Source organism: Cebidichthys violaceus, unplaced genomic scaffold (genome assembly GCF_023349555.1).
Source record: "Cebidichthys violaceus isolate CVI_PGR_0920_01 unplaced genomic scaffold, fCebVio1.0.p SCAF_1, whole genome shotgun sequence".
Classification (NCBI taxonomy): domain Eukaryota; kingdom Metazoa; phylum Chordata; class Actinopteri; order Perciformes; family Stichaeidae; genus Cebidichthys; species Cebidichthys violaceus.
Genome location: NW_027176262.1, coordinates 3,639,201 through 3,664,024, shown reverse-complemented (window position 1 = coordinate 3,664,024; position 24,824 = coordinate 3,639,201). Strand labels below are relative to the sequence as shown.

General features: G+C 46.2%; 2 protein-coding genes across 5 annotated transcripts; one reads left to right on the top strand and one right to left on the bottom strand.

The window, feature by feature from the left end:
* Window positions 1–23: 23 nt before the first annotated feature.
* Window positions 24–9,272, bottom strand: LOC137869299 (inositol-tetrakisphosphate 1-kinase-like). Of its 4 annotated transcripts, none has more exons than XM_068706626.1 (10): window positions 8,909–9,272; window positions 8,521–8,545; window positions 6,940–7,062; window positions 6,733–6,850; window positions 6,532–6,633; window positions 6,326–6,366; window positions 6,070–6,235; window positions 1,542–1,605; window positions 1,194–1,356; window positions 24–1,028 (listed from the first exon to the last, which is right to left on the bottom strand). In XM_068706626.1, the coding sequence occupies exons 1-10, from the start codon at window positions 8,989–8,991 to the stop codon at window positions 666–668; spliced, it is 1,248 nt and encodes a 415-aa protein (XP_068562727.1). In that variant the 5' UTR covers window positions 8,992–9,272; the 3' UTR covers window positions 24–665. The 4 variants fall into 4 exon arrangements, with proteins under 4 accessions (XP_068562727.1, XP_068562734.1, XP_068562751.1 ...); XM_068706633.1 differs by having other exon boundaries at window positions 6,070–6,175; XM_068706650.1 differs by having other exon boundaries at window positions 8,913–9,001.
* A 113-nt stretch (window positions 9,273–9,385) lies between these two features.
* LOC137869324 (proteasome subunit alpha type-6-like) lies at window positions 9,386–13,386 on the top strand. Its single transcript, XM_068706662.1, has 7 exons — window positions 9,386–9,617; window positions 10,505–10,599; window positions 10,963–11,044; window positions 11,731–11,886; window positions 12,051–12,229; window positions 12,310–12,404; window positions 12,891–13,386. Exons 1-7 carry the CDS (start codon window positions 9,542–9,544, stop codon window positions 12,946–12,948), a joined length of 741 nt encoding a protein of 246 aa, XP_068562763.1. The 5' UTR covers window positions 9,386–9,541; the 3' UTR covers window positions 12,949–13,386.
* The last annotated feature ends 11,438 nt before the right edge of the window (window positions 13,387–24,824 follow it).

The window sequence follows — 24,824 nt, the reverse complement described above, 5'->3', positions numbered from 1 at the left end:
GAATGCAATAATTAGCCAAATAATGAATTATTTCGTGTATTTTAATATGTTATCAAAGTGCATCATAGTACTCGTATAGCAGATACAATCCTCTCTTTTTCTACACAGCCAAGATTTACAGAACATGTATGTATTTTGAACGCCAGGCAAAGTCGCCGGTCGGTCAACTTGTGTAAACACGTGGTGATAACACACACACACACACACGTCAACACCGACGAGCTCATTACCGTCTATTCCAAAGATGAGGTGTTTGTTCACTTGAGAATAAATGAAGAAAAATATATGTACTGTAGTTTTCTTTTTTCTATATTAGTGCAACTTTTTTTTTCACAAAATGTATTTTACAAGCCAGCAAGAAAGATGTCGGGGAGGGGGGGGGGGGAGGAGGGGGGTGTCCACATAAGGGCATAGAGGACATTTCGAAAAACAAAAAGGAAAAAAAAATATTAAGCAAAACACCATTTGTAATATTACTGGCCAATCAGATTGCTGTATTTTGTGCCTGCTGTATCTTCTTCTATGCTTCAATCAATAAACAGAAAGTGTATTCAACCATTATGTGTCATCTTTTTTGGTTTGTAAATAGAGTAAAATCACGTAAAAAAAAAAAAAAAAAAGGCACAACATTCTCAGTGTCATTTACAGGAGATACAGTTTTGAGTTCAAGTCATGTCACAGACTACATATAAATAACTTATTTTAATGGAAGCAAAGTCTTGGAAAAGGCAGAGTTTGGTCCCAACAGAACAATGAAGGACGACTTCACTTGCCCTGGGAAGCTGCTGCTGATGATGATCATGATGATGATGATGATGATGATGATGATGATGATGATAAGACGCGGTACAATCCACCACGTCTTCCTGAGGCGACTTAAAGGCCGGTGGCTGCAGCAGATGGACCTCCCGTGGTCTGCGTTGACTCGGGACAACCGGTCGCCTGGGGGCCAGCGGACGCCGGTTTGTCCAACACTGACTGGATGTGGCTGAGCAGCGAGGAGAAAAACTGGGGTACTCCCTCATAGCCTGGTAGAAAGAGAAGAGTGGATCAGTGCACCGCGGTGAGTCTGTCGGGTGTGTGTGCGTGTGTGTGTGTGTGTGTGTGTGTGTGTGTGTGTGTGTGTGTGTGTGTGTGTGTGTGTGTGTGTGTGTGTGTGTGTGTGTGTGTGTGTGTGTGCCGGGCTGCAGTACCTGGGAAGATGTTGACGTCGATGACGGTGAGGGTGTGCGTGTGAATGCTGACGATGACGTCCACGCCGAACAGGGCCATGCCGAGCTGAACCCGGAGCTCTCTGACCAGGGCGGCCACGGCCTCGGAGCTGGGAGGAGGCAGGCACGGCATCTGCTCGTCCAGCTTAGAGATCGGGGGGGGGGGAAGGGAACATTTTTAGGGTGGATTTCAGCCCAGTCGGGTGACAAATGGGTGAGGCTCTACCTGTGAATGTAGACGACGATGTCAAACTATTTACAAGTCGTGTGTGCACCTTAGTTTTGCCGATACATTGGCCCTTAGGTAAGGATACAAGTATCATTACTTACTGCTGTGAGATTAGAGTTTGACTCCGGCTTGGACACCTGGTGGCTGTTGAAGAAGATGCTCTTCCTGTCTGGATGCAGAGAGAAATCACAAATGGGGGAGGAAACAGCGAACAGATAAAGCAAAGAACAACAAGGTAACGTAACATAGGAGAAAGGAAGACACAGCAAGGACATGGCAGGACAGGACAAGGAAGGGAAGGAAAGGTAGGAAAGGGAAAGGACAACATAGTAGATGGCAGGGAAGGGAAGGAAAGAAAGGAAAAGACATGAAAGAAAGGGAGTAGACAGGAAAAGGAAAAGAGAGGACAAGTCAGTGAAGAGACGGAACTGAAAAGATGGGGCATGAAAGGGAAGGAGGAGAACGTAAAGGACAAGTATAGGGAAGCAAAGTAATGGAAAGGCAAGGAAAAGACAGAAAAAGGAAGGAAAAAATAGAGGTCAAGGAAGGGAAGTGAGGGGATTGAAAGGAAAGTACAAGACAAAAAAGGAAATGAAAGGAAAAGCCTGGAAAGGAAAGGAATATAAAGCAAAGGACAAGTATAGGGACGCAAAGTAGTATCCATCTCCTGGTGGACCAGCTGAACTTCTAAACTCACCTGCATTTGATAAGTATCTTGTTCTTGCTCTTTAAACTGTACTTAGGCCTGTTTTAAAGTAACCTGCTTTGAACTGTCTCGATAGCTGTACTTAGGCCTGTCTCAGTGGCCTCAGTTGTGAAGTGCTATCTGAGTTTCTGCTTGTTTGAAACGGCTTGTTTGATCAAGCCTGGTTCACTGATTGCAAAGGAGGAGCTTCCACTCCTGGCAGACAATGAGCAATCAATAGATAGCTGTACTTAACCACTGCTGGAAGTGTCAGCTTTCAAGCGTCTGGCAAACAAAGGCTAGGGGAAACAAAGGCAACAGGCCGACTTTTTCAAGCCCGACTTCGTCAAGCTAAGACTTCTCGAGCGTGTACTACCATGTGTTTGCATCCTATCTCTGTCCGGTCCTCTGCCCGGCGGTCACGTAGACATTGGGCAGCTTTCAGGAGCCGCGACCCCACTAACCTCATCTATCCTACTCTCTCAGCTCGGGGCGAGCAAGTGGTGGCGGGGGGACTCTGGAACTGCCAGTCGGCAGTGCCGAAAGCTGAGTTCATCTCGGGCTACGCTTCCTTGCTCTCCCTTAACTTTCTTGCTCTAACTGAGACCTGGATCACACCAGAAAACACCAGCACACCCGCAGCTCTGTCAGATGTGTACTCTTTCTCTCACACTCCCAGAGCTGCGAGGCGGGGTGGTGGTACTGGCCTGCTAATTTCCCCAAAATGGAAATACTCTCTTGTCTCTGTTCCTCAGTTCTCCCCGTCCTCTTTCGAATTTCATGCTGTTACTGTCACTTATCCAGTCAAGCTCACCATTGCTGTTGTGTATCGCCCACCAGGGCCTCTTGGTGAGTTCCTGGAGGAGCTCGACACATTAGTCTCGCACTTCCATGACGATGGCTCGGCGCTCATCCTGCTTGGTGACTTCAACATCCAGACCGATAAGCTTGAACCTCTTCTTTCATTCCTCTCCTCCTTTGACCTTTACCACTCCTCTTCTCCTCCTACCCACAAGGCCGGCAACCAGCTGGATCTTATCTTCACTAGGCACTGTTCTACCGCTAACCTCTCTGTCACTCCCCTCCAGCTCTCCGACCACTATTTCATGTCCTACTCCCTCTCCCTATCCTCTGCTCCATCACTTCCTCCACCTACCCACATGGTTTCTACCCGGAGTCATCTCCGCTCCCTCTCCCCTGCTGATCTTTCCTCTTCTGTCACCTCTGCTCTCCCTGACCCTGAATCCTTCTCTCTCCTATCCCCTGATACTGCTACTGATCTTCTCCTCTCCACCCTAACTTCTACTTTGGACAAACTCTGTCCCTTCACCTCCAGGCCTGCACGCCCAACTCCACATGCCCCGTGGCTGTCGGACTCAGTGCGTACTGATAGACGGAGCCTAAGAGAGGCTGAGCATAAATGGAGAAAAAGCAAACTCCCGGAGGACCTTCTTAGCTTCCAAGCTCTTCTTTCCACTTTTTCCTCCTCTCTATCTACTGCTAAAGCTGCGTTCTTCCGCTCTAAAATTCTAACCTCTGCTTCCAATCCTAAAAAACTCTTTGAAACTTTCACTTCACTCCTCCAACCCCCACCCCCTCCTCCTACTTCCTCCCTTCTCTCTGATGATTTCGCCAACTTCTTTGACAAGAAGGTAAATGATATCAGATCCTCCTTCTCTCAGCCCCTCTCTCCCTGTCCAATCCTGCCCCCACAGCTCTCCCGCCCATCTCCACGCCCCATCTTACCCTTTCTGGCTCCTCTCTCCCCTAACAAGGTCCTCAACCTTGTCACATCTAACCGCCCCACCACGTGCTCCCTTGACCCGATCCCTTCCCCTCTTCTTCAGTCTATTGCGACTGAACTCCTTCCTTTCCTCACCCACCTCATCAACACATCTCTTGTTTCAGGATGCTTTCCCACGGCCTTCAAGGCCGCCAGAGTCACCCCCCTTCTGAAGAAACATCACTTGACCCCTCTGATGTCAAGAACTTCAGACCGGTTTCTCTTCTACCCTTTCTATCCAAAACACTTGAACGTGCTGTCTTTAACCAACTGTCTTCCTATCTCCACCAAAACAGCTTGTTGGACCCTCACCAGTCCGGGTTCAAAGTGGGTCACTCGACAGAGACGGCCCTCCTTGCGGTGACAGAGTCGCTTCACGCCGCGAGAGCTAACTCTCTCTCCTCTGTCCTGATTCTCCTGGACTTGTCTGCGGCGTTTGACACTGTGAACCATCAAATCCTCCTCTCATCCCTCGAGGGGATGGGCGTCTCAGGCTCTGCACTCTCCCTGTTTGCATCCTACCTGACGGGTCGATCCTACCAGGTGACCTGGAGGGGGGCCGTGTCGGAACCACGCATGCTGACTACGGGGGTTCCGCAAGTGTCAGTTCTGGGCCCCCTTCTCTTCTCGCTCTACACAACATCTCTGGGTTCTGTTATTCGCTCGTATGACTTCTCCTACCATTGTTATGCCGATGACACCCAGCTGGTCTTGTCATTTCCCCCCGGTGACACCCAAGTGGAGACGCGCATCGCTGCGTGTTTGGCTGACATCTCGAAGTGGATGACGACACACCACCTCAAGCTCAACCTAGACAAAACTGAGCTACTGTTCCTCCCGGGGAAGGGTTGCCCGCACCGGGACCTGTCCATCACCATTGATGATACCGTGGTGACGCCAACTCGGACTGCGAGGAACCTGGGTGTGACCCTGGATGACCAACTGTCATTCTCGGCAAACATTTCATCCGTTACACGCTCCTGCAGATTCCTGCTCTACAACATCAGGAGGATTCGTCCCTTCCTGACTGACGAGACGGCGCAGGTTCTCATCCAGGCTCTTGTCATCTCCCGCCTGGACTACTGCAACTCTCTACTCGCCGGAGCCCCGGCGTCGGCCATCAGACCTCTGGAGCTTGTCCAGAAAGCCGCAGCTCGCCTGGTGTTCAATTGCCCCCAAGTTCTCCCACACAACTTCCTTTCTCCGTTCTCTACACTGGCTACCTGTAAGAGCTCGCATCCAGTTTAAGACTCTGGTGCTAGCCTACAGGGCTGTGAAAGGAACAGCTCCTTCCTATCTCCAGGCCACGGTCAAGCCTTACACCCCCGCCCGACCACTTCGCTCTGCTGCCTCGGGGCGATCGGTCGCCCCGTCGCTCAGAGGTCCTGGCGGCCGATCGACCCGGTCACGGCTGTTTTCTGTCCTGGCCCCACAGTGGTGGAATGAACTTCCCACTGACGTCAGGACAGCGGAGTCGCTGCCCATCTTTCGGCGCAGGCTGAAAACCCACCTCTTCAGGAAGTGCTACCCTGAGCCTTCCACTTAGCGCTTATTGTTTTCATACTAGCTTGTTGCACTTATTGTATTCGTATTACTTATAGCACTAACTGTTTTTCTTGTTTCTGCCCTGTACTTTGGCTCTGAGTTATGCTCTGCTTCATGCTCTTAGATGCTTGTTTGGAAAAGGAAATGTACTTATGACTTCTGGTGACTAGTAGTTCTTTTGATTACCAATGTTGAATGCACTTATTGTAAGTCGCTTTGGATAAAAGCGTCTGCTAAATGACTGTAATGTAATGTAATGGAAAGTAATGGAAAGGCAAAAAAAAAAAGACAGAAGAGGGAGGAAAGGACGAGAAAGTTAAGAGAAGGAAAGGAAAATAAATGGGAGGAAAGGGAAGGAGAGGAAGGTATAGGACAAGGTAGGGAAGCAAGGTGATTGAAAGGAAAGGAAAAGACAGAAAACGGAGGAAAGGAAAAGAAACAAAAGGGCAAGAAAGTAAAAAGGGAAAGACACAGCCGGAAAGGGAAGGAGAAGACGGTTAAGGAAGGGTGGCAAATGGATGAAGAGGAAAGGACAATACAGAAAGGGGGAAGGAAAGGGAAGGAAAGAAAGAAAAGCCAAGTAAATATCTAACATATTTTGTCGATGCAGACTGACCACAGGGACCCGAGGGGAAGTTCTTGAGCGAAGGCCTCTCTACGCAGAAGTGTCTGTCTCCCACCACGAACACCTTGTGCAGAACAGCCCCGTGGTTGACGAAGCTCTGGAGAACACAGGGAGGACGGACGTCAGCCAGACCGCCCGCACCGAAGATCAGGGACATCTGCAACTCACGCAGGCAATGCGCAGACAATGAACGCAGAGCAAAAAGGAGACAACCGGGAAGCACAAAAGTTCAAGCGAACCCACTCACCTCGTGGGAGAATGAGCCGTGGGCCACTCGGGTTTTACAAACTGGGAAAGGAAAAGAGAAAGTGACTGCAGATGAGCTTTTAGGCTTCACTTACAGACACAAAGAAGCTGAGAGGTGGTCAACTCACAGTTAATCGAAACGCAAGTAATTCAATTGAACACATAAGAGCTAAACAAGTAAGGAAGTGAAAGGCAGAGGGAACTGACTGAGAGGAAAGCTTAGGCCCTGAGTCATCAAAGCCTGTTGAATGGAAGCCAGGTCACCGGCGCTGTGGATCTCTAGATAAGGAGGACTGCAGATGCCCCAGTCTGCTGGAACAGCAAACAACAAGGAGAGGCAAAGGGGTTAATAAATACATCTACAAGCGGCAGGAAACCTACAACACGCACCACGAAGCTGCACTTCACCTCGGAGTGACTTGCGCAGCTCGCTCATGATCCGGTAAGAGGCAAAGCGGTCCAGCAGCTGGGTCATGGCGGGCAGCGGGTCCAGAAGAACTGTGCTGGGATGAGCCGACACGTAGCTCTGCAATGCGGGGACGCAGATTCTTTCAAGCGAGGAGTGACTGATAAACAAGCAAGCAAGCAGCAAAAAAAAATAAATAAATACCTTACCTGGAAGTTGGCGAGGACCTGCTGCGATTGGCTGTCGTGCTCGGCCTCCACGATGACGTCAGACAGCTTGTGGACGATGACGTCGAAGGGTCCCTGGTGCACCAACGGCTGAGAGAGGTCAATCTGACAGAGGACGAAAAAAGACACTTTTACATCCTACATGGTGGAGCTGAACTGCAGTATGCGCTTTAATTCGGGTAATTTATACTATAATATCTTCTGCATTTGTGTGCAATCCGGTGGTGAATTCAACTTTTTTTTTTTTCCTCACATGATTGGGTCACCAATGTGTCTTGAGGAAAAGCAAACCGACTCTTGTTTCGAGTCAAAATAGTACAATAAGGAGTCTCGACTCTTAGCAAAACAAAAGGTAAGCTTGGCCTCTGTCTTTACTGACGAGTCATAGCAGGAAAAGCAGGTGTGACTACTCACACTGATTATAGCTCTGTTCCTCAGCAGGGCCCAGTCGCTAGCATGACATGATAAACTGTATTAGTTACACCTGTGCTTAATGAGTCACAGTTTCTTTATGGGTGCTTTACGTCTGGACTGTACGCCACCAAACTGCTCGGTGCTCAAACGTCAGTCAATGACAATGTCTTTCCTCATGTTTGAAATTTTTTATTTTTTTTAAATATGAAGATGACGGCCATAGTATCGACCCAGACAAGTGTCTTTGTTGCTGGATGTTTACATTCCTTGTGATGCAAATTCAAAAGACGCACTACAGGAATGCACTACTGTGCACTACCGGGCCACAACCGAAATTTCTTATGCATCCCTGTGTGTTGCCTGATGACAATGAATGATCCTTTGAATGCATGAAGGATGTCAGCATAAGGTTCTGGGAGTTTTATGGGATATTAATTTAAAGACCCTGTTTATGCTACCTTCTTGTTTAAAGAGTGTCACCTAAAACAAGTTTGAAAGCCACTCTTTACTTAATAAACTGAACTATGGACAGGATTGTTTCTCATATTTTTGTGCCTGCTTGTGTGTAAAAAGTCCCTCATGCTCCTGTGCAGATATTCACATGCAGGGAAATGTCTGAGCAGTCACAACCAGGCTGCCATTGTTCACAGTTTTACCCCAAAGCAGATCGTAGCAGGAGGGGCTGCAGGTGGCTGTGACATGGACTACTAGAGTTGTGGGCATCTGTACATGACACACGTGTGTGTGTGTGTGTGTGTGTGTGTGTGTGTGTGTGTGTGTGTGTGTGTGTGTGTGTGTGTGTGTGTGCGCGCAGTGTTCTCAAACTGCCACTACTGTAATACTAAAACTGCTTCCTCTAGAGTAGAATTCTATGTATGTATGTGTGTGTGTGTGTGTGTGTGTGTGTGTGTGTGTGTGTGTGTGTGTGTGTGTGTGTGTGTTCTGGCATTTAGACAAAGAAAATCATGCGACAGACACCAAGCTGTCTTCACACACACACACACACACACACACACACACACACACACACACACACACAGGATTAACTTCCTCATTTCCCACCAGACACTTGACCTTTCCCTCGTGCTTTCATTATGAATAAATCTTTAAGATTATATTGATTTCATGTAAAACAAAAATAAAACCTACCTCCACCACTTCCACTCCATGGCCCCTGTAAGAAAATATAAACACAAAAATGTTTATAATTTCATGGAGCTGATAACACATGAGTCACCTGAACAGGGTTGGCAATGAATAAGGCTTGTCGCGTATAGCAATATAGCTCATCAATCATTCATGGTGATAAAGAATTGCACAACTGTGTACACTGGATTATAGTGAGGGTGCTAGTACAACAGTTAAACTGAGATATGTATACTGCGTAAAATACAATGAAATCAATACATGTACCCCTTTTGAATATCCATAAAGGATGGCCCCCTATGAGAACCTGGGGGGGGGGGGGGGGGCATTCACTTTGACCAGATAGACAACCAGCTTTAAATTCATTTTTAAAAAGTCGGCTCCAACTTACTCACAGAAGACCGCAAAGGCGTCCAGGTTCATCCTCCTGCGCTTCTTATCGCTGAGACAGAAGCCAACCCGACGGCCCGACATTTGGCCCGAGTGTGAGACAGCCAAGCGACCGCGGAGACGGAGAGAGAGAGAGAGAGAGAGAGAGAGAGAGAGAGAGAGAGAGAGAGAGAGAGAGAGAGAGAGGGATGTCTGGTGTCGGTGCCTCGCTCCTCTCCATTCAGCCCTCCCACTTAATATTTCTGCCCACACAATCTGAGCGTCTTTAAAGACGCGCGTTTCCAGTTTCGCAGGTGTGAGAGAGAGAGAGAGAGAGAGAGAGAGAGAGAGAGAGAGAGAGAGAGCGAGAGAGAGAGAGGGCCAGTCCAACTGGTAGAGTCACTTGACTTCCTTATTGCTGCCATCCAATAGTAGCGAGGCCCACCTCTGTGAACTATAAATGAAAGAGAAAGTAAAAAAACAAACTCTCTTTTTGGGAAGTGTCTCCATTCTCCTGCTCCTCCCGTTCAGCAGCAGCTAAAGCATGTTTGTTTCCTCCCAACTGACCGTCTAAAGGAGAACACGGGACGACATAGAGACACGTTATCACGAGCCGCGCGAAGTTCACCTGAGGTCACGAGGAGAGAGAAGAAACATGTCCCGCGGTTCAAACCCAGGTTTCGACCGACACATCACCATATTTTCTCCGGAGGGCCGACTCTACCAAGTCGGTAAGAGAGACGCTTTTCTCCGGTGTTTGTCGTTTTAGTGCTGGAGCGTGATCGTACTTTCCATTGCACGAGACAAGTCTAACTATACCATTAGTATAACCAGTAGTTAACTGTTATTAATAAGCTGCAGACATCACACAAGCATATTATGCTAATGCTAAAGGGATTAGCTTGTCCGGTACAGTGCGGTTAGGATCAACATTTGCATCAATTTATTGTGTTTTTAATACTTAGTCTAAACCCAGATGGTGAAGCCAATACACATATAAAAGCAGCTCTATGTCTGATCCTTTTACACATTAACAAGGGTTATTTATTACCAATGTTATTACACATTATTAACAGTTGGTTAGTTGTTGACGACGAAGATGCTCCATCTATTGGCTTTAGTAGAAAATGACCCAACTTCTCACTTGATACACGACCGCAGTAAACATCAACAGTTTGGGGTCTTAATTGATCATTTCAAGTCGTCTTCAAACACAGCACGATGTTCATGTAGTACATTTTAGAGTCAAATAGACCATAAAGCAGTGATTTAAAGTTAATTGTAACGGTTTTGGTCGCCTAACGTTTCTTATTCACCCTCCTGTATCACTTCCGGTTGCAAAAACCAAGATGGCGGCGGCCAAAATGCAGAACTCGAGGCTTTAGAACCGAACGGCAGTTGACTCGATGGCTCACGATGGTTAAACCTGAGGTTGTCTGTTAATAGACTACACTCTGCCATTTTAAAGTAAAGCTCAACTCTGCCTATGATTTAACAGGTTTAAAGTTTGTTCACCACTGATGGAGCAGGATATCAAATCCCGCATTGTCACATTAAAACAACCTTCTAATCTTATTTTATTGTTGTTTTTCATTCTGTCACATGTGCCGTCACGCAGAGTATGCCTTCAAAGCCATCTCCCAGAGTGGGTTGACGTCCGTGGGGATCCGGGGGACAGACAGCGTTGTGGTGGTCACACAAAAGAAAATACCTGTGAGATATTACACACACACACACACACACACACACCTGGATGAAGATGATCTGAGTTCAAGCGAGCCAGTGAAGCCTGTCAGGAGTCGTGACTCCAGCTTGTTGCTGACTTGACGGTCAAGTATAAGAACAAGACGCTGCCATGAAAAACAAAATGCCAGTTTCTCACATTACCAAGCCAGAGACTGCTTTTATTTTGTCAAAAAGTTGCATTCGCTGTCAATTTAAATGTCTTAAACATTCACAATCAGAGATGGTCCTATCTGATCATAAGGGGTTTGTTTACACATGCACCGTGCTACATTGAGACGTGTCGGCCATAATATTACGATATTAAATGAGTTGTCCTTATTCTGACTGCAGGACAAGCTGCTGGACTCTTCCACTGTGACCAACGTGTTCAAGCTAACCCCTCGCATCGGCTGTGTGATGACTGGACACGGCGGTAAGTGTCACTGTGGGATCATGAACCAATGTGACCAGGATCAGAAAGCCTGGCTTCTTCAATTTCTATAAAAATAAGGATGATAAACTGGTAGACGTAGCGTAATATTCTGTTCATGGGTAGGGTTGGGTACCGAAAACCGGTGCCAATATGGGTTCCTATACAACCGGTGCCTACCGGACCGAAGCGCAACGCAGATTTCGGTGCTTCCTTTCGGTGCCGAGGCAAATATGCTCATATTTCTGCAAAAGAATTGCTGAAGTTTATTTATATTTATTTAAATATACTGTAAACTGTTGTTAACAGTTAATATATTGTTCATAGTTTGAAGTTAAAACGTTTGAAGCTGTAGTTTGAAGCAAAGTGTTTTTGTATGTATTTATATTTATAGTATACTTCAAACAGTTAATATATTGTTCAGTTTGAAGAAAACAAATTGCCTTGGCAATAAAAAAAAAGCCTTTCTTTAATGTCGTCAATCGTCGTTTTGTGTGTTTGTTTTCTTAAAGTATCGGTTCAGACACCGTTTAGGCACCGGTATCGTTTTAAAAGTATCGTTTTAGCACCGCTATCGGAAAAAACCCAAACGATACCCATCCCTATTCATGGGGCGTTTGATTGTTTGCTGGGATTACATCTGGAAGATTATTTAACACTCATGGACCCTCTTCTTCTGTGTTCTGCAGGGGACAGTCGCTCCCAGGTTCACCGGGCCCGAGCGGAAGCAGGAGAGTGGAAATATAAGTTTGGTTACGACATCATGGCGGACATGCTGTGTCGCCGGTTGGCGGAAATCTCCCAGGTCTACACACAGAACGCCGAAATGAGGCCTCTTGGCTGCTGTGAGTGTGTGTGGGGGGGTAAATCATAAAAAGCACAGTTACTCTCAAACTATCTAATCCCACTTATGTGTAAGAGCTTGAAAGGGATCGTTGAATAAAGTCTGAATATCCAGTATATCCTCATAATCTGAGGGATATTGATGTGCTCCTTCTGCTCCCTGCAGGTATGATCATGGGGGCCATAGACCCCCAGCAGGGCCCCGTCCTGTATAAGTGTGACCCCGCAGGCTACTACTGTGGCTTCAGAGCCACAGCGGTCGGGGCCAAACAGACGGAGGCCAACACCTACCTGGAGAAGAAACTGAAGAAAAAGCCAGACCTGACCCACGACAGGGCCGTACAGGTAGAGGGGAAACCCCCGTGAGGTGTTCCTGAGGCGTCCGTGCGTTCAAACATGCTCACCTGACTTTCCTTCTTTTCCAGATGGCTATAACATGTCTGTCCTCCGTCCTGTCCTTGGACTTCAAGGCCACTGAGCTGGAGATCGGCGTGGTCACCAAGGAGAAACCTAAGTTCAGGTAACTTCACTCAGACCTGATGTAAATGTATTTAAAGGTACAGTGTTGGTCTTTTTAAGAATTCTTGTGATTTTTGCCGCCATGTTTCTACAGTAGCCCAGAACGGACAAACCAAACACTGACTCTAGATAGCGACATTAATTGTTTCCGTGTCGGCCACTTAACTTCTCCTACACGGTTGGCACACGGGAGAAGTTTCAGTCGGTTGCAATCTGCAACCTCACCGCTAGATGCCGCTAAAATCCTACACACTGGCTCTTTAAGATTAGACTTTGTTGTTCTATGATGGATTTCCTCTGATGATGATGGATGTCACGAGTGGAAAAACAAGTAGCGTGCATTATCTTTTAGGGTTATTAAAACGCAAAAAGTGTTTTGAGTTATTATCGGCCTTGAGTCTTTCACTGTTCAGTCCTTACTCTTTGTTTCATTCCTCTGGTTATTATATTCCAATTTTCATTTTTCCTCCCTCCTCACCTCCTGTAGGATGCTGTCAGAGGAAGAGATTGAGAACCACCTGGTTGCCATAGCAGAGCGGGACTAAAGGTGCCCTCACAGACGATTCACCTTAGTGTTTCATTGCTTCATTTCGCCCATTTTAGCAGCACTGTTAGCAACAGTCTAAAGAACGAAAGTACACACCTGTGTGTCCAGGAAGGTTAATCATGCACACCTGGAGAAGAAACTCTGTTATTGATAATTGATATATGTTTGGGCTTTTTAAACAACTCAATATAGACAAAAATAATACAATGTTTAAATACTAGCACATGAAACCGACACAAGCAACACATTCCACCCAAAACACTCTGCAACGTATCTCCATGAAATAGAACCGTGTCTGGATCCTAGTTATTTTGTATGACTTTAGCTGGTTTTGTTTGAATGTGTACAGAATATTTGTCACACAGCTTGTAAACTGTATGTTTTTAACAGCAGTCGTGTTGTCATCTCCACACTTGCAATAAAAACATCCTTCAGACTCATTGTCAACCCCTTTAAAACAAAAGTTATAATAAAATAGAAGTGATGAGAAGACTAGAAACACTGTCCTGTTTGCTCTTTTAGCACCGAAATAGGTAGTCCAGGTTTATTTCCCAAAGTTTGACAACTGTCCCGATGTAACAAAAACTCCCCTTGTTGAACAGCAGGTGGCGTCAGTGAGGCGGAAAACGTTACCTGAGGTTTAACGGTAGAAGGTCAGTTCATTCAGAGCGACGGGGCGAAGACGGAACCGAATCCAAAAGTTGCTCCAAACGAACGATATTGTGTATTTTGGAAAGGAGTCGAGGAGGACTGAGCAGTGCAGTCACCGCTGATCACACGGGGATGAATAGCAAATACTCTCGTAGGAAGTGAGATGAGCGCCACAGATGTGTCCAGTTATTTTAGCAGCAGTGATGGTAACGGTGCAACGGTAACATACTTTTATTATTTAGATCGCACTGAGACGCATACAAGATGTCCACGTTGCATCAATTCTTCCCACTGTGGATGCTGCTGGGATACTTCACATGGCCACTAGATGGCAATGTTGCGTCTGTAACTCCCTCTCTGAGTATTTCAGAACAGAATTCAGTTGAGTTCTGCGTGTACTTTTCTATTTAAGGAAACCTATTTTCAATCTTGTAAACAATTATACTTCCGAGTCTTTCGGTGTTTGCGTGTGTCAGACAGCCAATCCTGGTGTGACATGTTGTTACGTGTGCCTCTCTCTCTGTGTGTGTGTGTGTGTGTGTGTGTGTGTGTGTGTCCGTCTCTTGAGTTTCCTCCACTGTGACCCACCGGTCTGTGGATACGGATCAATGTCCCGTTCAATTACCGAATGTCACTCGCGAATGTGGATGCGGAAGCGTTTCTGGCTGCACACATATTCAACATTAAGACACTGATGCCCACAGTAACAGAGAGAACAGCCGTCTGCTTTTTATTTGATTAACAGTGGAAGGTGACACATTTACGGAATTTGAATACTTTTACAGGGTTGACACATGATAAATAAACACAAATGACACAATATTATTCCAACATTCTATATTTAACACCCAACAAAACTTTTTTTATTCTCACTTACCTGCGAGGCATTATGTGAATTAGAGTTATTATACTGAATCTGACAGTTGCTGCACACTTAGGAGATGCACACAGTAGACATGCATGGTGCACTCCTGCAGGCTCCCAAATTCCAGATAGATCGTCATTTTCAAAAGGACGGAGCACACGCTGCGGGATCATTCACAATAAAAGGACTAATCTGTCACTTCTTGGACAGAGAGGAGCGATGGTTAAATAGAGGATGCTCGGTTTGTTGGCAGACACAATTAGGATTTAGGCTGAGAGGCTTGTGTCAGTGATTCTCAGTGAGAGCAGCAAAAAAAGCCCGGCTAGTCTCCTTAAAGCCACTAGTGCGAGACGGTCCTCGGTTACATCGATAGGCCTCTTAACTTAATTCTGTGTCCACTTTGACTCACAAGGCTTTCTTGTGTTGCAACGCCAACGACGGATGCATTACTATGAATGAAATACACGCACATATAGTATGGTAAAAAACCTTTAAAATACCATGAAAGAGATTTGGGAAGGAGGTCTGTGTTGTAACTGGTGACGCGGAAGACGCCCGTCTCATGTTTGTCTCTTCATCCTCATCCTCATCCTCTGCATGCGCATCATAACCTGGGAGAACAAGGGGGAAAAAAAGAAAAGAGAGAGAGAGAAAGAATCCCCCGTTAGGACCGACAGGAAACACGGGAGGAGGAGAGAGAACCAGACAGTTCAGAGTTGTTTTCATGTAATCTTCATGTAAGCCACAGCAATCAGCGCGGCATGTCATGAAGCGACACGGGGGGAGGCTTGTACATGTGTAACGAGTTTCACTAGCTGGCTCTGAGATGCTTCCTGTCTCTCGTCCAAACGCCCGAACCGACTAACCTCCGCACCTTACGGGGCTGCAGGAGTAGCAGGAGTCTCCTTTTATCGGGAGGAAACTTAAACAGCCTCACACAAACAAAGTAAAAGCAATGGAAACAGGTTGACGTATCGTCAACTTTCAAGTTCATATGGTTTATTTACACGTCCAGCAACATCATCGTTGGTTTTGGAGCCGTGTGTCCGTCCACCTGATGCCTTGAAGTCCAGGATTTGCTCTGTTTCTGGTCTCCAAATGTCTTGCTTTGGTTGCTACACGCTATGCTATATAGTTCACCAGCTAACAGTTCTTAACTCTGTCTGTCAGCCGAATTGGTGTCGAGCGGAAAAGAGTTCAGTGGGTTTTCACAGCTTTTAAGCTTCTGAAAAGGACACTTTGAGAGAGTGAACCACAACAGCAAGGTTTGAAACGATTAGAGCCGCTTTAAATTGTACAGTAGAGGTTCTTATTTTCCGGGTTTTGACTCCTCACGTCAACACATTTTCTTAAATCAAAATTCTGTCGGTAACAAACCGATTTCTGTGTTTTTTTTCTGCTCCTCTACCTGCTCTCGCCTCGCCTTCACCACCCCCCCACCTGTTCACCTCCTCCTCGCCCCCCCCAAAAGTTCCTCAGACTCCCAACTCCTCCCCTTTCACATTCTCCACCCTCTCCGCCATCACCCCCTTTCCTCCCTCCCCTGATAGGAAATGTTGACCCTGTGGCTGGTGTCACCTGGTACCGGGCTCTGCCTGCCAAGCTGAACGGGCCCAGGGCATCGGGTAGCCAGAATGTGTGTGTGTGTGTGTGTGTGTGTGTGTGTGTGTGTGTGTGTGTGTGTGTGTGTGTGTGCTGGGTCACGGCGTGCGGATTAGGTGTGTGTGAGTGATTGAGGGTGACAGCGGCGCTAGCATTAGGGGCCCTGTGGCAGATTTCGTAGGCCTGTTTTAGACACACTAAGCTGGATTTACCAGCAGCAGTGTGTCAGCAGTGATGCAGCCCGCCTGGACCTCCTACAGAACACACACACACACACACACACGAGTACACACACACACACACACACACACGCGCGCGCAAGCACACACACGTTGACCCACGTCACCCCTGAGCCCACCTATCTACCTGCGACCGGTCCTGACGTCCCATCATCCCTTTCCCCTCGGTGTGTGTCTTCTAGCTGTCCCTTTCCGGTAACGGATCAAAATGTCTTCCTGCTGTAATACCGAGCATCACCACCCCCCCCCCCCTCCCCCCCCCGACCCCAAAACAAATATTAGGGCCCAGTCAGCGGAACACTTTGCACAGAACCCCGACTCATTTTAAAGGAACAACGGTGTGGACCGATTCCTGTTAACGGGGCAGCAAAGCAAATCAAAGCGCGGCTTATACTTCGGTGAACTTTTGATGTGAATTCTCACAATCGAAAAGGTCTGAACCCTGTGGGGCCTTTGAAGAGGCGCTGACACAGCAGAGTGTGAGGAAATCTACTCTTCGGCCCGTTTAACAAGCAATGGATGCGACACATGCAGCTGGATGAGAGAGTGGGACAGCGTGAAAAGGGTTCAATCTCAAAATCACTTGTTCTGCATTCGACGACTTGACGCTCGTCCCCCAGTGAAGAGGTGCATGCTGGGTGTGCCGCTGCATACGTGTGGTCACTTTGTGTGCGTTAGCGCAGAGGGTATGTGAGGCCACCGTGGCCCCGCGTGTCTGCACACACATGTTACCGGTGCTTGATCGTTGGCGTGACTTGTACGCACCTTTGTCCGCATATGTGTGTGCACCAGTGTGTGTGTGCACCAGTGTGTGTGTGTGTGTGTGTGTGTGTGTGGGATCTCTATTACAGCCAGTTCATTGTGAAGGAGAGTGTTGAGCAAGATCCTGACCCACCGGCGGGTACTAATCAGACGCATTCCTCGGGATTAAACGTCCAATTAACAATAAGAGAGCCATTGTGGCCCCTTCTCCTTGTGCGTCACAGTTAGAGGGTTTTGTGTGTGTGTGTGTGTGTGTGTGTGTGTCGCAGTGAGCGCGTGTGTGGCTCTTACTTGGTGTGTGCAAGGTGCTTCTTTGGCCATTCCAAAAAAAAAGCACTCTTTGTGATATTTCACTGCTCTGGTTTCACATTAACATGCACGCTGTAGCTGCATGAAAAAAACATCACGTTTGTGAAATTGTGTGCGGTTTGAAACAATCTTCCGGGGTATACGATGGAGCGAGAGACGGTGGATTATGGGCGCCGCACGCCAAATAGTGGCTGCAAGTCACAAGATGTGCGTGTGTTTGACACAGCGTTCTTAATGATGCATGTTAATCCAGGGTTTGTTCGGGCGCCGGCGGTGAGTCCACCTGGCCTTCTTCACACAGCAACCAAAAACATGATTAATGTTCTATTCTACCTCTTTGTGTCTGTCTGCTGCTGGTGATGGAGTGTGTCTGTCGTGCGTTTGCTTAAATGTTTGCATAAATAGTGTCTTCAATAACTGTGTGTGTGTGTGTGTGTAGGACGGGTATATGCATCAGTGTGGCACGTGTCGGAGTGTGGCAGAGGATTAGTGAGGCTCAGGGCCTGTTGCTCCACTTCCATGATTACTACTGTCTACTGCCATATGGGGTGGTGGGGGTGCAGGTGGGGGCGGGTGGTGGTGGGTGAGTGGGTGGGTGGTGTTGGGTGGGTTGTGTGTGTGTGTGTGTGTGTGTGTGTGTGTGTGTGTGTGTGGGGGCAAGCTACTGTACCACGCTATACACACACACACACACAGAACACATGCCCAGGGTTTACACACACACACACACACACACACACACACACACACACACACACATCGTCTTTTATGAAGCAGCGCATATGAAACCACGCATGGATGCACATATGAGCTTTGTTTTAACAAGTTGGAACACTGTGTGTGTGTGTGTGTGTGTGTGTGTGTGTGTGTGTGTGTGTGTGTGTGTGTGTGTGCATTGCACCTTGTCCACTTGCCTGCCTAAATGCTGAATAACATAAATTGCATTTTATAATCTCTATTTATTTTGCTTTAAATCAGTGGTTTTGACCTGACTCATAAGCTCTTAAAATCATTTTTTTCTTATGAATTCTAATAACATAGAAGTGTGAATTAGCAGCGAATAATTATTTAACTATAAGGCAAAGTTCCCTGATGAATAACCGGTTAGCAGCTGAAGAACACACACTTATTGCCGCCATTGAAAACAGTCACGGAGCTGCATTCTATGACAGTAAATCATAGATGTGAGCTCTTTAATAGAGGAATGTTATGTACAGAAACACTATAATTATTAGAATGAAACACTTCACTTGGTCTGATGACAGACTGGACAAACAAATACAAATACTCATCTTATCTAATTAACCAGTGTATGAGTATGAGGGCATGAACAGGTGTTAACGTGCTTAAACCCCAGACAGTGGTCAAGGAGGGGGCTAAATGATGACAGTGAACACACACACACACACACACACACACACACACACACACACACCACCTGCTGCCGTCTGCAGTGGATTAGAGATCTGTCTACTATCAGAAGACAGCAGGACACACACATGCACACAGCGGGGGGGGGGGGGGGGGGGGGGGGGGGGGGGTCCTCTGTCTGTGAAATTGATGAAGATGCAGAGGCCAGACATTATTTACAGATGAACTGATGGACACGATGCGAAGGCCAGCTGTGAAATGTGTCCTAGTGACAGAGGAACGTGCTGTCTTGACTGAGTCTTAACCGTGCAGCGCTCAGCTGGTTGACACGCCCCGTACGGGGGACGTAGCTACCGACCGCGAGCTGCTCTATCGTCCCCGTGAAGACGCGTCGTCCCCGTCTGAGCGAAGGCCCCCGAGGGGTTTGAGCAGCTATGGCTGCCGGTGACCGGTTTGCTGCTGATTTAAAGCTGCTGCTGCTGCAGACCGGAAGTTTGTCTTTACTCTGATAGGAGCTGGAAGTGTGTACACGAATAAACAAACGTGCAAAAATGATTTGAACAGATGAATTAAGTGTCCTCAGACATAAATGATGTCTAGAAAGCATAAATAGAAAATAGAGATTTCTTGTCTTTACAACTAACTGATAACTGGTAGAAAATGTATGTAAAGTCATTTGTGCTTATCTTGGCAATGCACATGTCAAAATGTTTGTGCATATGAAACATATTTAATCGTAAAAAATTATGAACATACCCGTATTTTAGTTCTGTAAGGTGCACTACACTATTAATGTGAAATGAAGCTGCTAATGTGTAGCATTGATACGTGCTAGTAAACTAAACAGACGCTGCTGTACAAAACCCTGTAGGTGATATACATATATATACATATACATATATATATATGCATGTATATATATATATATATACATGCATACTTTATATAGAATGTACACTGGTACACGTATGTAGTTCATCATTATATAAGCGACTGCAGCCTGAGTTTATCTTTAGCTTCGCCCTCTGCTGACAACCCAAGTCCTACACTGAATGGACACACACACACACACACACATACACACACATGCTCCTGCACACACACACTTATACACACTAATGGCATGTAATGGCAGCCGAACAGCAGGGCCCTTTAATGTAACCTGCATAGAGTGCGGGACCTTCATCTCTTTGTGTCGCTGTAGGTTGAAGAGGAGCGCTGAGTGCAGAGAGACACATGGTCCGGCCGGGACTCACGCAGAGTAATCCTCACTTCACTTTAATGACTCTGACCTCGATACACACACACACACACACACACACATGCACACACACACACGCACTCAGTTTTTAGCTATATGAGGATATTAATAGTCGCAGTAATATCACGGATATAATATCACGGATATTTAAAACACAGAATCGAACAGATCTCTGTTGTAAAATAATCAATAATTGAATCTAAAACAATAAAAATGGAGACCAGATTCACGGCGAGACCTTTGTAGAACTCCGACTAGGTCTGCCCCAATGCCCCTCCCATACTCTCCCCCTCTCCTCCCCCCTCTCCCATCTGCCTCTCTCTCTCTCTCTCTCTCTCTCTCTCTCTCTCACTTCTTCCACCTTTTTTTCTGTTTTATCGTCACACTCCTCGTCTCTTCCTTCAATCCCGGTCCTCAACTTCCAACACAGTTTCCTCCGATTAACAACATGTCCCTCCAGTAGCTGCCTCACAGTGAGCGCCACATGCCTTCCTCCTCTCTCACACACACACACTCACACACACACACACACACACACACACACACACATCACTGTGGCCCTCTCTGTCAGCGACCCCCCCCCCCCCCCCCCCGGCCCCTTAATGCCCCGTTTACCTTATCGATAGCGATCGATCTGGCCCTCAGAGCTGGAGGTCCCGCTCTCTGTCCCCGTGCAGCGAGCGCTCGGTTCTCTCCGTCCACCCTTCCTCTGTCAATCTGGCCACAAACCCCTCTTTCCTCCCTTTATCCCGAGGTAAGATACTTACTTTTCAGATAAAGCATATTATGATAAATCGGCTGAACTCTGTGCGTGTGTGTGTGTGTGTGTGTGTGTGTGTGGCTGTCACACATACACACACACACACACACACACACACACACACACACTGTAAGCACACAGTGTGCACACACAGACAAAAATACAGTGTGTGTGTGTGTGTGTGTGTGTACATGTGAATCGAATAACATGATGTCAGAGGTACTTAACAGCTGGAAAAGTGTTAATAGAATGCGTGTTTGTGTGTGTGTGTGTGTGTGTGTGTGTGTGTGTGTGTGTGTGTGTGTGTGGGTTTCGGGTCTTTTGGGACGTCGTTTGGTTTATGTCGTGTCATAATCGTTCAAATAATGGAAACACAAATGATTAGGAGCTTTTCCTCTTTTCATGTTTCCATCTTCAACGTCACACACGCACACACGGGGGGGATTGGAATCAAATGCACGTAACAAACCAAGGAGGATTCTGGGAAATAAAATGTTCTTTCGTTTATACTCTCAGTGTTCTGTGAAACTGAGTAGAAAGAGAAAAGAAGGAGCCTACAGGCCCGTAGTTTCTGTTAATGGAAAGGGCCCAGAAGGCTTCATTAAAAAACGATGACTGCGTTGACGTCAAAAACGTCATTTTAATTTCAATTTTTAGAAAAATTTCAGTTTTAAAAACGCTGATGAAACATTCAGGAGCACAGATTTGCAAACATGCACGCTCCAGCAGGTGTTCCTTCTCTCTCTCTTAATTGTCTGAGTTTGCTCTCGGCCTCCTCCTGAAGGCCTCGCCATGCTGAGCGTTTGCTGACGAAACGGGACGAGAGGAACCGAGCATACGGGCCAATGTTCTCCGGCACAAGTTGAGGTCAACGAGTGGAACAAAAGAGTTTGGAGAAAATGAGAACCAAATGAAAATACAATGGCTGTGTTTGCCTTTAGGGACGCGTATGCGTGCTTGTTTCAAAATGGGATATTTATGAAATGCTGTGTGTGTTCGTGTGTGTGTGTGTGTGTGTGTGTGTGTGTGTGTGTGTGTGTGTAGGAGTATAGATTAGATGGACTAAGCCTCTTATGTGCTGGTTGTCCTTAATTTGTGTCTGCTCCGGGTCCTAGTGCGTCCAAACTACCAGCAGTCCTTCAGCACGGAGCGACTTCCACACAAACAACCTCAAATAGCTCACATGTCATGCAACGGTAGAATACATAGTCGTGATCTTAAAGTGCATTAATATGAAGTGCTTAGGCTACGCTTATATCATTATGTATATTTAAATTAAAAACACAAGATTAAACTTTTCTAACTAAACATAAAAAAAGGAAACCAGTGCAGTTAATCCGTTATACAAATGTATGTCTTATAAAAAAACATGAAGGCGGAGTTGCTGGTTTTGATCGTTCAATATAAATTAAACTAGTGAACTCATCATGTATCTGTATAGTGTGTGACTGTTTATTCCACTAGACTGTAATTAAAGGATCACTATAATTTAGAGTCTGAACTTAAAGTGATATTTGCACAGTGGGCCTATATCCCAACATCTATTATTAATCACCTTTATTATAAGGGATTGGGAAGTTACTGAAAAGCAACATCCATATCCTGTTTTTCATCTTAATATTTCACAGTGTAACACTATGTTTAGAGCCATATAGAGAGAGAGCCAGAGATGCATATATCACGTTTTAACAAAAAGGATTTTTCTTGCTGTATTTCTGTCAACACAGTCAGATAATTACTTTTTATTTTTTTCTGCATATATATATATATATCAGGTTTCTTGTATTACTGTTTTCGCTAAAAAAAAATAGATTTTTAGATTTTAAAAACCAGCACAGAACTGATAACATAGTGACTAAAATGCATGAAAACAATGCTGACATATTTAGAATAAATTTCTCAAAAGGCTACAATAGAAAATTAATCAGTCCGAGCGAAGCAGGTGCACGAAGGGTGCGCGTGCACGGTTCTTCTGCGCGCAGTGTCGCGCGCTCCGAGGCATATCTGAGGTCTCTTGCAGTTGTTTCTCTCTCTCTCTCTCTCTCTCTCTCTCTCTCTCTCTCTCTCTCTCTCTCTCTCTCCCTCTCTTTTCTGTCAGTTGGAGGTCTCGAGACATTCTTGTCGTCGGACTCCCCACATGTATCTCGAGTGGGCGGCTAGTTCAGCTCAAGCTGCACGAGCCACAACAAACAAACAAACAAACAAAAACAAACACGTACCTGGATGTGAGCTATGCAGGCGAGGCGTCCGCTGGAGACGGAAGGTATCCAAACGTCACACACACACTAAGGCCTCCTACACTCAAACAGCAACACACACACTCACACACACTCACCTCAGCAGGTGAAGACACATTTCATGTGACATTTCGAAACGTTCAAACACGCCGGTAAAGTCTCTCTGTCGCTCTGTGTGTGTCTTTATATCTCCGCTTTGGCTTTACAGAGCTAGATAAACCCCTTATACAGTTTGGGCTGTAGCTACATGGGTCTGTGTGTATGTGTGTGTGTGTGTGTGTGTGTGTGTGTGTGTGTGTGCGCGCGTGTGTGTGGATTTTAAACTATAAGAAATCCGATTCAATTAACAAGCGCAGAGAATCGGCTTTGGACACTGTGAAATTGTCTCGCAGCAGAGGATGGCAGAGAGAGGAGACAGGGGAGGAGAGGAGACAGCGGAGGAGAGGAGACAGGAGACGAGGGGAGACAGGGGACGAGAGGAGAGGAGACAGGGGAGGAGAGGAGACAGGACTCAGAGCGAGGAAACAAACGAGGCGTCTGCGAGAATCATTTGGAGATATTATAATAAAACGATAAAAAAATAAATAATTACCTTTCGAAATATGTAAACGACTATAGAGCTGTAGATACACCATATTTGTGTCCTGTCCTGTCTCATATTATTTCAGTAAATAATTCATTTATTTAACATATTTCACATTATTTTAGTGGACTATAACCTGTTTCCGGTTTCATTTAAAATATAAAACACTTTTAATAAAGGCATGGTTTTCCATAAAACACACATGTAGCCTAAGTTTGATATTAAATTAATATTATTCTACATTTCTGAAGTTATACATCAAGAATATCCGCCAACAAATTATGTAAAATCAACCTTTGACACATGATACAAGGCAAAACATTAAGATTATTATTATTATTATTATTATTATTGACTGCATAGTGCATGAACGGATGAATGGGCCGGAGGGAGCATGTCGGGGATCAGAAGGGGATTTAAAAAGCAGAACAACGTGGTCTTTGTGCTGCTTTTTAATCCGGCCTCCGTGTACCCCCTTCCCCTTCTCTGCCTCTCTCGGTTGCTCTCCCTCTGCCTCCACACTCGGGCGCGGGTCGCCCAATTATTGCAGGAGGCCAATTTAGAAAATGGTTCTTAAACAATAAAAACGTCCATCTGGAATAGACTCGAAAAGGCCATTGTGGCCTATTTAAGGTTCTGTTACGTTCGACAGAAGAGTCACCATAATAATATAAGGGCTAGGCCTACAACTTGCCAAGTGCTTTTAGAACCAGAACAAACACTTCTCTCTTAATTAACTTATTTTTTTAATTTATTTATAGTGTTTATCAAATAAATATTAAGCCTACTAATTACATGTAGGCTATCAACAGGTGTCAGTTTCTGGATCTTAGCCTGAACGTTTCAATAAATTAGAATATAAGAGACATACACTACATGCCCAACATGAATACATAACGACAGAATGTGTGTGTGTGTGTGTGTGTGTGTGTGTGTGTGTGTGTGTGTGTGTGTGTGTGTGTGTGTGTGTGTGAGCGCGCCCGAGAGAGAGAGAGAGAGAGAGAGAGAGAGAGAGAGAGCGAGAGAGGGAGGGAGGGAGAGAGAGGGAGGGCTCTGGGTGTCTACTTGGGTAAGAAGTTACTTCTAATTAGCCAGCCTCTTCTTGCTCGCCTCACTTGTCCACTGTGCAGATCCAGATCCTCTCCTCCTCCGGGACCAGGTACCGCAAAGGGGCCCATCCGCTTTGCAGCAACCCACCAGACCGCAGCCAGACGGGCCGAGCTGTTGTGGAACT

What these genes read in the sequence shown, in the direction of transcription:
- LOC137869299 (XM_068706626.1), bottom strand. Translation starts at nt 8,991, where the DNA reads ATGTCGGGCCGTCGGGTTGGCTTCTGTCTCAGCGATAAGAAGCGCAGG. An exon ending in GCCTTTGCGGTCTTCTGTGA is followed by an intron (nt 8,546 to 8,908) that starts GTAAGTTGGAGC and finishes ATTTTCTTACAG; the next exon opens with GGGCCATGGAGTGGAAGTGG. An exon ending in ATGGAGTGGAAGTGGTGGAG is followed by an intron (nt 7,063 to 8,520) that starts GTAGGTTTTATT and finishes GTCCTCTGTCAG; the next exon opens with ATTGACCTCTCTCAGCCGTT.
- LOC137869324 (XM_068706662.1), top strand. Translation starts at nt 9,542, where the DNA reads ATGTCCCGCGGTTCAAACCCAGGTTTCGACCGACACATCACCATATTT. An exon ending in TCACACAAAAGAAAATACCT is followed by an intron (nt 10,600 to 10,962) that starts GTGAGATATTAC and finishes TTCTGACTGCAG; the next exon opens with GACAAGCTGCTGGACTCTTC. An exon ending in AAGGAGAAACCTAAGTTCAG is followed by an intron (nt 12,405 to 12,890) that starts GTAACTTCACTC and finishes CACCTCCTGTAG; the next exon opens with GATGCTGTCAGAGGAAGAGA.